A 13,609-nucleotide genomic window follows, 5' to 3' on the forward strand; every position below is an offset into this window, starting at 1 on the left:
AGGGGGATCTCTGTGAGTTTGAGACCAGTCTGGTCTACAGAGCTAGTTTCAGGACAGCCAGAGAAACCATGTCTCGGGAAAAAGAAAGAAAAAAGAAAAAGAAGACATGAAGGAAGGAAGGAAAGAAGGAAGGAAGGAAAGAAGGAAAGAAAAGCAGGTTTTACTACTGGGAATAATTTGACCTATCTTTCAAATTTTTTCATTACATTATTTTAATTTTATTTTTTATATATATGGGGGGTTTGCCCACATGTATATCAATGTACCATGTGAGTATAGTGCTGGTAGAAGCCAGAAGAGGGCACTAGATCTCCTGGAATTGGAGTAACAGTCTCTTGTGGGCCTTCTTGAAGGTGCTAGGATTCAAACTTGGGTCCTCTGGAACAACAAATGCTTTTCACCAGTGAGCCATCTCTTCTTTCTTACATTTTTATTTATTTGTGTGTTTGGGGGGCATCATGTGGGTAAAAAAACAAGTCTTGGGAATATTGGTACCCTCCTTCTACTAAATGGGTTTTAGGGATCAAACCCAGGACATAGGGCTTGGGAGCAGGCATCTTTACCTGCTAAACCAGGTCACCAGCCCAGTATGGCTTTTCTTGATAATGTAAAGTTTTCTTTGATCTTGCATATTTAGTCATTAGAGAATGTAGTTATACCAAGAATGTAATTCCCCCTTGAAAAGGTTATCATGCTTGGCTTAGGGCCATTTTTGCTTTGGAGTGAAAGAAAGGCAGGACTCTTCTTGTGGTGCCAGAATCACAAGCTACATATTTTATTAGGCTCTAAAGAAACAAAGTGGATAATGAAAACGTTTCAGTGAAAATCCATAACTCGTCTAAAAGAGCCAACTTTGGCATTTGTAGCCCCCCAGTCAAGATATCTCCGGTACTCCCCGGGCCTCAACAGGTACTGCCGACCCCTGTAGCTGGGCATCTCGTAGAGGACCCAGCAGCCCTCCAGCACATTGAGGGAGTGGATTTCACTGAGGTGGAAGCGATCCTGGAGAGACAGACAATCGTCTGTGATCTCGGACATTTGTCCTCTGAAGTCATCTCTCTCGTAGATCCTCATTCTGTAAGTGCCGGAGTGCTGGTGATGACAGACAGAACAGGAAAAGCAAATGAACACAGGCAGAAGCTGTTTCCAGCCCCAGCATCTCCCGCCTCGAAATCCTGAGTTCAAGTCCGCATTCAGCAAAGCATAGTGCAGGTTTCAGAAGTTTCTACTCCCATAGTCTATCACTGAATTATCTAGGGCTTCACTGGCCAGTCGAGAAACAAAGCTCAGGCCTCTCCATGACTGTCTACCAGTCTGTGGTCCCTGACAATTAAACTTTGCTTAAAATAAAGCTTATCACACTTAATTAAATATGGCTTAAAATGGAACTTATGTCATCTCAGTGCTTTGTTGATGACACAGCCCTCGTCGAGGGAGGGAGGAAACCGAGAGTTACTGGAAAGGTCACATTTTGATTTGTCTCTCTTGTTGAAAAGGTATTAACCATCAGCTATTTTCTGCAAAACTTGTGTGTTGCTGTTCATGTATCTAGAAAGCAAAGAGTGAGCTCCCGTTACACATAAGGGCCTGTCTTTTCCTCGTTTCTCTTTCCAAGCCTCAGTTTCAGCCCAAGTCGGAGCCTATCCAACTAGTTCCCATCTTGTAGACAGATCCTTCCCTGTCTGTGGTAACCCGCCTTGGTGAAGTTGCATTTCCGTAGTGTGGCACCGTGTCTCACATCTCCCACACTCCATCTGCCTAGAAATGCTGTGGTCGTTCTTCAGAAAGCAAGAATCTTGAACATTGGTTTTAGATTTGACCTTTTTTGATGGTGTATTCCTCAAAGGGAGCTAATAGATACTGCTCATCTCATACAAATAAAAACCAGAAGTTGGGAAAAATAATCAAATAGAAACGCAAGACCAAGCAAGCCAAAACGTATTTTTAGGTGAGAGTGTTATGGTCCTAGACAAAGGTGTAGTCTGGGCTGGCCTTGAACTCTTGACACTACCCATGCAATGCACTTTTAATAACCCAAAGAGTAGTACATCATATTTATAGATTAAGAAGTACTGGATTTCTGATTTGAACTTATATGGAGGAGAATTATATTTTGAACAGGTGGTAAATGATTGTCTTCAATATCCTATTTTTCTTCATTTTTCTCTGGTGTTTGGATTCTCAGTGGCTTATACAATGTAAATATGGGGGTGTGAGTTTTTTTAAAAAACTCAGCTGGGCATTGGTGGCCTTTAATCCCAGCACTCGGGAGGCAGAGGAAGGTGGATCTTTGTGAGTTCGAGTCTAGCCTGGTCTACAGAGCTAGTTCCAGGACAGGCTCCAAAGCAATACAGAGAAACCCTGTTTCGAAACACCCCCTCCCCAAAATCATCAACAAGTTCCTGAGAAATGAGATTCTTCTCTGAGTTACTCTCCTGGACACGCACGCACGCACGCACGCACGCACACACACACACACACACACACACACACACACACACACACACACACGGTTTCACACCCACTCTCTGTTCCCTAGTTGGAACAGCTTGGTTTAAAATGACCTTTTAAGATAATGTGTGTTTCCAGAGACCAGGAATAAAGACTGAGCCACACTCACGTGGGGGATGAGGCGGCAGGAGCGGATGGAATCGCTGAAGCCCATCCACTGCTGGTAGTCAGGGTAGTCCCCACGCCTCAGGAAGTACTGGTGGCCCTGGTAGTTGGGGCGCTCATAGAGCATCCAGCAGCCACTGTCCACTCTGATGGAGTTGCAGCGGCTGAAGTAGGTCTGCAGGTTGGGGCAGTCGGTGCTGCACTCATAGCAGCGGCCCTGGAAGCTGCGGTCCTCGTAGAAGGTGATCTGTAAAGGCAGAAAGGGACCAGACAAGTAAGTGATTTCTCCCAGCCAAGGATGCTTCGTGAGGGCAAAGGTCAGGGTCCCAGGACTTACCTTTCCCATCTCGCTGGAGAGTGGTAAGGGATGCCCTTGGTGCTGGATTCCAGGGGAGAGCCCCTGCTATATATATATAGCCGCCCCACTGCTGCCTCCACAGGAAATCACACAAAAGGGCCCATTCCGGTGAGTAAGGGGATTTGCAAGCTCCCTCCCTCCCTCTGCTCGTTGGGGTTGGCTGAATGGTTTACTCTCATTCTTTCTGGTAAGTTCGGGTTGCTCTAATTCACTAAAGCTGTTGTGTTGTCGCCACCAACGAGAAAAGTCTTTGCTCTTGTTTTGCAAAAGACTGAGCGAAGCTGTAATTCTACGCGTTTATTTTATAGCTTACTCGGCTTAAATGACTTCTCAAAGAGAATCGGACTTAGCAATGCACGTGCTTAGGATTTTGCTTGTTTGCCTTAAACATTTTAAAAACAAGACTTTAAACAATAAGCCATCTTGAGTGAGAGATCTAAGAGATAGATAGCATCTGAGGAAGCGCTCTGAAAAGCATAAAACTCAGTTCAAATTCAAGACTCTATGATCAATCATTATTGTTAGCTGGTGGACTGTCTTCTAGAATTGCTAACTGAGGCTTGTGGTCTCTCATCTCTACACTTGCACCCTGCTACAGGGGTCCCCACTGTGGCTCTGAGTAGAAGGAAAGCAGGTACTCTGTGCTTTCTCCATTTTTCATCTCCTTGGAGAACCTAAATCTTCAGTCTGCTGATGGCTACCCAGAATCCATCCCTCCTTCAAATGCCCCAAGGCTTTTCCTTTCTTTTCTTACAATTAAAGCCTTCACTCCTTTGAAGAGGGGATTTCATTAAAGTGTAAAAGGAGTCAGGCAGAAATGTTTCTAGCATCCTATCACCATCTTTCTCATGTATCACACATGGGAATCCTGGTCGAGTTCAAAATAGTTTCCAGATACTTAGAATATGGTTGCTTTTTTTTTTCTTTTAATATTCTTTTTTTTCACAAATGAGTACTGAGATTTTCCCACTGCAAAACTATAAAACAGTGTATCTTTTGTCCATGTTTGGGGCAATATGGTGATTATTCATAGACATATAATATTCATTTATCACATAAGTTTACTGTTCAAGTCCTTCCAGGATAACAAAATACCTGGAATATGTGTGGATTCTAACAAGGATGACTGGAAAGGATCTAGGCAATCCAGTTACTATCAGATAGACTATGGCTTCCTCAGAGGCTGAGAACACAGTAAGTGTGGTTGTCTTTTAGACTAGACATTACATAGTGGTAATGGCTGAATTAATGCTGATCAGCAGCAGTTAGGCACAGTTAGGTAGCTTCCTCTAAGCTACCATGAATGTAATATTTGTCAGTTCATTGTTCCAAGCAGTCTGTCACATGCTTAGATGGTTTAGAGATTTTTCCATGGTGGGTGCCCTATAATAGGTATTGATATGTGATAGGATCTTCTCATACTGTGGACCATATCTCCATGCACATAACCTCTATCCTAGACCTTCTTACCCAAATTCTCCCTTTCTTGACCCTGAATCAAGTAGCAAGTGACTCACCCCTGCTCAATGATTCCATGAATGGCCTGACTTCAGACTACTTTCTTCAAGCACAGAGTGGGTGGATGACTGGGCTAGCTGTTTTGTTTAAGAAAAAATGAAAATGTTTTAATAGTTATTTATTTTATCATTTTATATATCTATGTATACACACCACATGCATGCCTGGTGTCCACAGAGGTCACAAGAGGGCTTTGGATCCTCTGTGACTGCAGTTACAGATGGCTGTGAGCTGCCATGTGAGTGTTGGGAATCAAACTCAAGTTATCTGCAAGAGCAACAAGCATCCTAACTGCTGATCCAACTCTCTAGCCCAAGGCTTCCTTCCCCACTGTCCCCAGACAAGGCTTCTTCATAGCTTTAGAGCTTGTTCTAGAACTTGCTCTGTAGACCAGGCTGGCCTCAAACTCACAGAGATCCATTTGTCTCTGCCTCCCAAGTGCTGGGATTAAAGGTGTGTGCTACCACTGCCCAACTCAAGGCTCCCTTTTTTAAGGTTGCCCATTGGGAAGGTTTCCTTTATTGCTGTTTTGGATATCACCTGAGTCAGTTGTCATTATGCAATAACACTACTTTTGGCTTGAACCCACATATAAAGCCAAGTCATTAGTGAACTGAGCCCATCTGTCCCTTTCCCTCCAGTCATGCAGTTAGAATTGTAAGATAATACAATGGCAGTGGTTTCAGCCAATCCCACAGGGAACTCTAGAGCTATCATGAACTGAACAAGGGGCTGGGACTTTGTACTCCTTCATTGCTCAGTAGATGGATGTAGGCTGCCACCATTGGGGTATAATGTAGGATAAGTAAGTAAATGGATGTAGGCTGCCACCACGGAGGGTATAATGTAGATAGATAACCCAGACTCAGCAGCTTCCTTTGGCTGAAGAAAGTGCTGGAGGCACATTCAGCTTTGAGCCATCAGTGTCTGTGGGAAGAGCACCCTGGTCCTGAGTAATGTCTGGACAGTGGGCCACAGTGCTCACTCCAAGAAGGAAATAAAGATTTATCTTGATCCCACTCACTAAGGCAACCATAGCAACACAGTGCTATGTAGCTTCCAGGCTTCAAGGCATATAAAGCCCATTTCATATTATTGTATTATGGTTGTCATATTTATACTATGGAACACACCTCTGTTTTCTTCCGAGCCATTTTTAAAATAAAATGAACGGTAACACCAATTAAGGTGATCATTCTTAGTCTCTTAATGAAAGGTCATTTTTTTTTTCAGTGAAGAAAAGCTGATGATCATGCCTGGCTCTTTTTTGGCAGGTTGGAAGGGTGGGTAATGGTTTATTTGGCTTATACTTCCACATTGCTGTTCAACACCAAATGAAGTTGGGACACAAACTCAGGCAGGTCAGGAACCTGGAGGCTGGAGCTGATACAGAGGCCATGGATGAATGCTGCTTGCTTCCCATGGCTTGCTCAGCCCATAGGACCTCCAGCCCAGGGAAGGCACCACCCACCATGGGCTGGGCCCTCCACCATCAATCATTGATTGAGAAAATGCCTTCAGCTGGATCCTATGGAGGCATTTTTTCACTGGAGGCTCCTTCCTTCCTCAAGACTCTAGTGTGTGTTAATCAGCCAGTACAGTAGTAATGTATGAGTGCTGGATTTCTAGTTCTATAAATGTGTCACAATAGTGTAAGCTAGGGGACACTGGGTGAAGAGAACACCAGAATGTTTCCTATTCTTTGCTACTTCTCTGTAAAACTAAAATTATTACAAAATATTTTTTAATTTAGCCTTTGTGTCTTTCACATCATACATTTCCATCCCATTAATCTCCCTATCCCTTCATAACCACCATCTACCCTCACAACCTCCCCCTAAAATAAAATAAAATTTAAGAGAAAGAAAAGAAGGAAAGATCGGTCTCTCGGTGGAAGCTGTAGTGTGACACAGTGAGGCACGCGGCCAACCCTTTTATCCATGTATCTTTACTTGCACATGTTCATTGCAAAGAGTCATTGGTGTGGCTGGAGGCCTCTGCTTTCTACTACACCATCGATGCTGGGCCCTCACAGGACCTCCACTTGGTTATCCCGCTGTTGTCCTGTGTTGTGGAGATCCTGCAGCTTTGGGTCTGCAGAATTGGTCCCTTCACATGCTCCAGCAGATCACAGATGGGGTAGATGTTGGAGTCATAACCCTGGTTCTGGGCCTGGGTAGTTGCAGGGTTGGTCAGCTTGCCAGCTCTCCCCTGTCCTCACCACCAGGGTGAGCTCTCCTGCATTGCCCTGGTGCGTTTACCCCTTGCAGCGATGAGTGAGGGGCAGGGCCAGTTCTCCTGCTTTCCCATCATGGGGTCTGATCTCCCTACACCTTCAGGGCCAGCCCTACTGTGTTGCCCAGGTGTAGCATATTGCTGCAGCTTATGAGGGGCAGGACCAGCTCTCCCACTCTTATGACCTCAGGCTAGCTCTCCCACCTGCCTCGGGCTTTAGTGGGTGGGGTGGGCAGTATCTCTCCCCCAGTCATGCTGCCCATGTGAGGTGCAGGGCCTGAGAAGTCAGCCCTCTCCTCCCACCACATGGGTCCCAGGAATCAAAGTCAGATTTTCAGGCTTGCATTTGTACACACACACACACACACACACACACACACACACACACACACACACACACACACGTAATGAGTAAATGTGGTATAAAATTTCAGTTTCAAAAGGAAAAAAGTCAAGAATAAGAAACATGTCTCAGCATTAACTGGGACTCTTTGTAAAGGACTGGGTTTGACACTGCCTTCTCCTAATAATAGATGCTGCTTCCTTTTGAGCATCAGGATCTCTTTTCTTCCGAAGATGGGCATTTCATAGCGGGTCCCAGACTTTTGTGGTGAGGGGATGGGAAAATGATGGCCTTGAGAAATGGTGATCATGAATGAAGAAGCTGTCTTCAGAGAGCTCCAACATGGATGAAGCTGGCTGGCACAGGTTCATTCCTGGAGCTGGCCAGCTGTGAAGATTAGAATGGAAGAAAGTTGTACACTCCCTTGTTTCTATGGCATTAGAGGATCTCTGACAATTTGTAAAGAAAAACGAAGGTCATATTTGTCCAGTGCCTACAGCACACAAATCAAAGAGCGGATCTTGGGAACAGGCACACGGATGTCCATTATAATGGAAGGAGTAGAATTTCCTGGGATAATCTTGGGTTTTAATCATGGATGTTGGCTGTCCACTTTATAGGTGATTGAAGGTTTGCTTTCCTGGCAGGAGTTTGGGAATCTAATATCCTGTGGGCCCCAAGGATCCAGGCTGTTCCAAAGTTCCCAGGTGCAGGGCATCTCCAGATAAAACCCCTGCACAGCTGTCAGCTCCTGATCCAAGCAGCTTGTGTGGTGACTCATGCCACCCTAATAAAAAGAGAAGTTGATACTAGGTCTTAAGAAGCAGGAAGTTTATACCCTGGTCTTGTCGCCACTCTCTGAGGGGTTACAGACATATTGATTGTGGCATGCTCTCTACAGCCTCATGTTTTGAGAGCTTTGTTCTCATGCTGTGTTGTGTTTATTAGGCTATGGAATCTCTAGCAAATGGGACTTAACTGAAGGAAGTATGCTAATGGGGGATGTATTATCTCCATCTTTTCCCAGTCCCCATTCTCTGCCTCCTGCTGGGTTAACACATGAGAATCAGCAGCCATGCTTGGTTTTTTCTGATCAGCATGCCTTCCTCACCATGATAGATTACACTTTTCTGATTATAACTGTGTGCCAAAATGAACATTTCCTTCCTTGAGGTGTTTCTCGTAGGTGACTTGTCACAGATGAAGAAATATGGGAAGGTTGCATTTCTGCCTCCTGTCAATTCCTTAGCTGATACCATGTGATACTGTAGAAGAATTTGCTTCAACATCTTGCACAAATAGTGGCAGACCCAAAGGACCCCTGAAGCAAACAACTGTTCTATGACATGCTGAAGATCAAATAAGACCTAGAAATAAAATGTTGATTCAGTGATGAGAGTTGGCCTCTTTAGATAAATGAGTTATGGCAATGTCTGGGCCTTGAATCAGTAGCCCATGTTCACAATTTCTAAAGTTAGAGCATCGGAGACCTGGGCACAAGTGATGTTCTCAGGGTTTGGATGATCATTGACTTGGAAGATTGTGGTGATATTTGTTCATGATCTAATAAAGCTTGCCTGACGATCAGAATGCAAAGCCAGCCACAGCCTTAGAAGCCAGGCTGTAGTGACACACACCTTTAATCCCAGGACTCAAGAGACAAAGGCAGATGGAGCTCTGTGAGTTCAGGCCACCCTGGGCTACATGTGTAGAGAGCCACCGGTGCCATTCCCGAAGATGGCACTGGTTTCCTGTCCATAAGCCAGCAAGGCGCAGATACGTGATCCACGTCATGGGGTGACCGTTACGACCGTTGCGGGCTGCACCTGTCAGTAACGGACACGACTCCTTTGAGCATATATAAGCAGGGCCCTTTTTCCTCCTCGGGGTCTTCCCTCAACTTGCTGTAATGAGCTGCGCAATAAACATAGCTGCAGAAGAATCCTGTTGTTGAGCGTCATTCTTGCAGGCAAGGAGATAGCACTTGACAACATGACAGTGAATCAGTCTAAAAGAGAAATAGCTCATACCTTTGATTCCAGCACTAGGGAGGTAGAGACAGCAGCACTATGGTTGGGAGGAGACAGGAACTCACAGAGTCTGAGGTTTGGTGGAGAGCAGGGCATTCTGAGGATGCAGTCTGAGAACAGGATCCCCCTTTCAGTCTGAGCATTGATAGAGGTGAGAACTCTCTAGTGGTTGGCCACTTTGCCTCTCTGATCTTTGTTAAGAGTAGTTTTTCCCTGCCAGTCAGGTCCCACCACCACACTGACCCCAAATAATACACAGAGATGCTGTATTTGATATAATGCTGTTGGCCAGTTACTAACATTTCTTATTGGCTAGCTCTGTCTTAAATGTTAACCCATTTCTATCAATCTAAGTATTTCCACATGGTCTTATCTTACCTGAAAGAGGGTCCGGGCCTCGGTTCTCTCCAGTCTCTACATCTTGACTCCTCCCTACTGCTTCCTTGAATCCTCCTTGTCTCCTAGTCCCGCCTATCTTGCTTTCCTATTGGCCAACAGTGCTTTATTCATTAACCAATAAGAGAAACATATTTACAGAATGCCATCTCCCATCAGATCTTCATCTTTAACTCCAATATATGTCTCTGGGTTTTTATTATTAAGAACAATTAGAGGGCTGGAGAGATGGCTTAGAGGTTAAGAGCACTGGCTGCTCTTCCAGAGGTCCTGAGTTCAATTCCCAGCAACCACATGGTGGCTCACAACCATATGAGATCTGGTGCCCTTTTCCAGCAGGCAGAACAGTGTATACATAATAAATAAATCTTAAAACAAAAAAAGAACAATTAGAGTTTGTGTTACAGAAGATCTAACACTTGCAAACAACATCATCTAGAATGACCTGCCCTCCTGTCCCCTTTGTTTTCCCCTTACTTCCTTCAACACAGTGGAACTTCTGAGTGGTTGCTGTCTATGGAAAACACCTTCAGGGGAGCATGGTTGCACACATCCACAAATATTATGCAGTTTCTGGTAATGCTTCCTTAACTGCTGGAAAAATCACTTAACCTCCCAATCCTCAATTTCCCCCTTTATAAGGTAAGAATAACAGTGAATATCAAAGATGTAAGTAATTTAAAAGTACATTCAAAAACCAATACCAGTGGCAAAGAATTGTTTCATTTTGGAAGAATGAAAATAAAATAGTGACAGTGTTTGCTAGAGATGGCAAGAGTGACTTTATTCAGAACAAGATATAAAAGTAGGGCTTTTGTAATGAAATGAGCAAAGTAGTTTGACTCAAGAGCCAATACCAAAATGAAAGTGGAGGTTTGTAACCAATGAGCAGGATGGGACCTGGTGCCAGTAGATGGAAAATTACTAAAAGGAAATATCAAAGATAAGGAGTTTTCAGCTCAACTTACTAGTAAGGTAAATGAGGAAGGTGTGTGTGTGTGTGGGGGGGGTTCATGGGTGGAAGAGAGTCAGTAAACTGAGCAGGAGTGTTGCTCAAATCTGATTGGACAGGAGCACAGAGGGAAGTCTGAGGTCAAAGCCAAGCTAATCAATCAGAAGAACTCAGCTCAAGGTTCTACCAGAGGAACAGGCTGTCAACATTTTTTTTTTTTTTTTGGAGACAGGGTTTCTCTGTAGGTTTAGAGACTATCCTGGAACTCTCTTTGAAGAACAGGCTGGCCTCAAACTCACAGAGATCTATCAGCCTGCTTCTGCCTCCCAAGTGCTGGGACTAAAGGCATGCGTCAACACCTCCCGGCTCAGGCTGTCAACATCTTAATACTTATCAAAGATAATATTATTAACATCTTTGATATGTCAGTTGATAATATATTTCCAGCAAGTCACAGACTTCACACTCTACCTTAGAAAGAGTCTCAGTTTTTTGATGTTTGTGTTTCCTGTTTCTAATTTCCCCCATGTGTTCTTCCAATAGTAAAGAATATTCTTTATTTTTTGAAGGAAAGAAACCAAATGGACTTAAACCTTACTCCATCTGCCACAGAGAGTAGGAGACACACATATGCTGTCCAAGCATACCTGGATGGAACACACGAGGGCACCAAGCCAACTCCTTTAAGTTTTTTCCTCTTCCTCCTCTCCTTCTTCCTCATCCTCTTCATCCTTCTCAGAGCTGAAGGTGCCATCAGGCAAGCTGTACACTCGGATGACTTGCTTGTTGAGGTCCTTGAGGATGAGGTACTTGCCCTCCTCCAGCCCCAGGCATCCTCTATGCTCAGGTTGCGCTCAGGTTGATCTAGCTGACAAACTCATTGGACTTAAACTGCTGGGTGCCCAGGATGACATGACTTGAGGAGTCAGTCGTTTATGTGGTACCAGGACACATACCGGAGCTTCAAGTACTCAGATCCAGCTAGCAAAGCACAGCAGGTCCACCACACTAACTTGTAGCTGTTCTTCAGCTCAGTGGCGATTGTTGTTCTTTTGCTATAAATTTCCGCCTAAGAAACGTGAACACGAGACTCACTGCCCATGTGAAGTTTATTGGTAGAGGGGAGAGAAGGGGGGGGAGCTGGTGGCCAACCAAAAGTATGAGAGAGAGAGGGAGAGGGGGAGGGGGAGAAAGAGAAAGAGGCTGGGAAGAGAGAGCAAGGCAAGAGAGAGGCGTTCTGGGCACCCTAGCTTTAAAAGGGAAACTAGCTTGCACATGTATACCTGAGTCCCCTGTGCAGCCAGGTAACTCCTGATGTAGAGAAGACTTGGCCATGAGCTTCCTGCCCATTGTCAGGGGGTGGGGTCAGCAGACTGCTGGGTTCCAACATTCCCACCTCTTATTATTATTAAAAGGTGGGGGGTTGGGCATGGCAGGTTAGGGAATAGGGATGTTGAGTTCTCAAGACTGCTTCCTGCTGACTTGGAGCATTGATCATCTTTGGGGGAATGAGAAAGCTGGGGTGCTGCCATGTCCTGGTAGCTGGTTGTTTCATCGCAGTCCTGACAGTATGGAGCTCTGGCATCTTTTTGAGACTCAGCAAGATGTTAGCAGAGCAGAGGACAAGGTTAAGTTTTTTTTTAAAAAAGTTTTTTTTCTTGGGTCCTGGTACTTGAGGGGAGAATTGTAAGATGAGGGAGGGGTTCCCCAGGTGAGGGAAGGGAGTCCTGGGATCAGGGAAAGGTTGAATATTTATTTGGAGTGAATCTGACCTGTTTGGATGGGTCCAATTTGGCTCCCTGGAACTTACAAGAATCCTTTGAGTTTGTGAAAACATAAATATTAGGCACATTAGCCACATATTCATGTTAGAAACAATTTGGCTGAAAGAATTAACACATACAACTCACAGATCTTTAGCACAATGAAGCACCTTAATTTTGAGCTAATAGTTACAGTTATAATCATATAGTGGCATAGTATAGTGTATAGTACTCTGTCAGAACTGGATTAGTAGCTCATTAAAACTTTATTGATTAATGTTAAGACTATAAACAGTAGCAACCTTAAAATACCCGTTTCTGAAATCTGTTTTGTAACAGTTGGAGCCTTGGCTGCTGCTTTAAGTTGACAAAGCTATCAGTCTCAAAAGCATCAGAGTTCTTGAGAAGAATAAATTTTTACCTGAATAATTAGAGAGTAACAGAGACTTACTAGCTGGCAGCATGGACAGCCACCCCCATGGCCTCTAGTTGTTGAAGTCAGAGGCTTTATGGACATCTGTCTTCTGCTGATGGCATGAGACCTGTGGATTAGGAGCTTTTGGACGACTTACCTACCATTGACCCAAGCAATGTGGGGAAAGTTGATTCCACTGCCCTCTTGTTCATGGTCCTTAGAGCCCTTTGCAGCAGTTGAGAGGAAAGGCAGGATTGCTCAATGGCTAGCATTGCCACTTTTGTGGGTGGAGTTTCTTCAGTGTCCACCAGTCTTCTTGGAGGAAATGGGTGGTGCCAGCAGCTGGCCTGTCTCTTTGTTATAAAAGCTTTTTAATGAAACATTTTAAATGTCATATTCTCTATATCTCTGAGCATTTTGAGGGCTATCTGACTGTATATAAAATTTGTCTTTAGTGACTTGCCTTAAGCATATAGGTGGCTAGATAAGGCTTTATCCCTATAATTAATTATTCTGTCTGGAAAACTGGGTCCAGGCTGAGAGGCTGTGGAGAGATGTTTTACTCAAAGCCCTCCAGCCTGACTGTAACTGGTTTTAACTTAGTAGTTTAGACTTGTACCTGTAAAGGACAGAGAGGTAGAGAAAAACTCCCTTTGATAATAGAAGCGTAACCTTTATAAACAGCTTACAGGAAGGACTGGGTGGCATAAATATTTTGTTAATTTGAAATAGACCTTTATAACCTTAAATGCTTACCATCATTTAAAGACATGTAACAATTTAGAAATATTTGAGACTTAGTACAGTTGAATTTAAGTTGTGTAGAGTTAGCTTACATTTACATATATAGTTAAATTTAAATCACATGTACAGATATATCAAACAAGACTGGGTAAAAATAAGAAAAATCAGAGTGTGAAGCCATGTGCAACAGAGTCGTGAAAAAAAGAAATTAGAGATAAAGAATAAAAGGCAAAAAGTAA

General features: G+C 44.0%; 1 protein-coding gene across 1 annotated transcript; it reads right to left on the reverse strand.

Annotated features, from left to right (window-relative positions):
• Positions 1–816: 816 nt before the first annotated feature.
• On the reverse strand, positions 817–2,962 carry LOC127226385 (gamma-crystallin B). Its single transcript, XM_051190368.1, has 3 exons — positions 2,954–2,962; positions 2,621–2,863; positions 817–1,092 (listed from the first exon to the last, which is right to left on the reverse strand). The coding sequence occupies exons 1-3, from the start codon at positions 2,960–2,962 to the stop codon at positions 817–819; spliced, it is 528 nt and encodes a 175-aa protein (XP_051046325.1).
• Between the last annotated feature and the right edge of the window lie 10,647 nt (positions 2,963–13,609).

Source organism: Phodopus roborovskii, unplaced genomic scaffold (genome assembly GCF_943737965.1).
Source record: "Phodopus roborovskii unplaced genomic scaffold, PHOROB, whole genome shotgun sequence".
In the NCBI taxonomy this organism is placed as follows: domain Eukaryota; kingdom Metazoa; phylum Chordata; class Mammalia; order Rodentia; family Cricetidae; genus Phodopus; species Phodopus roborovskii.

What these genes read in the sequence shown, in the direction of transcription:
- LOC127226385 (XM_051190368.1), bottom strand. An exon ending in CCTGCCGCCTCATCCCCCAC is followed by an intron (nt 1,093 to 2,620) that starts GTGAGTGTGGCT and finishes TGTCATCACCAG; the next exon opens with CACTCCGGCACTTACAGAAT.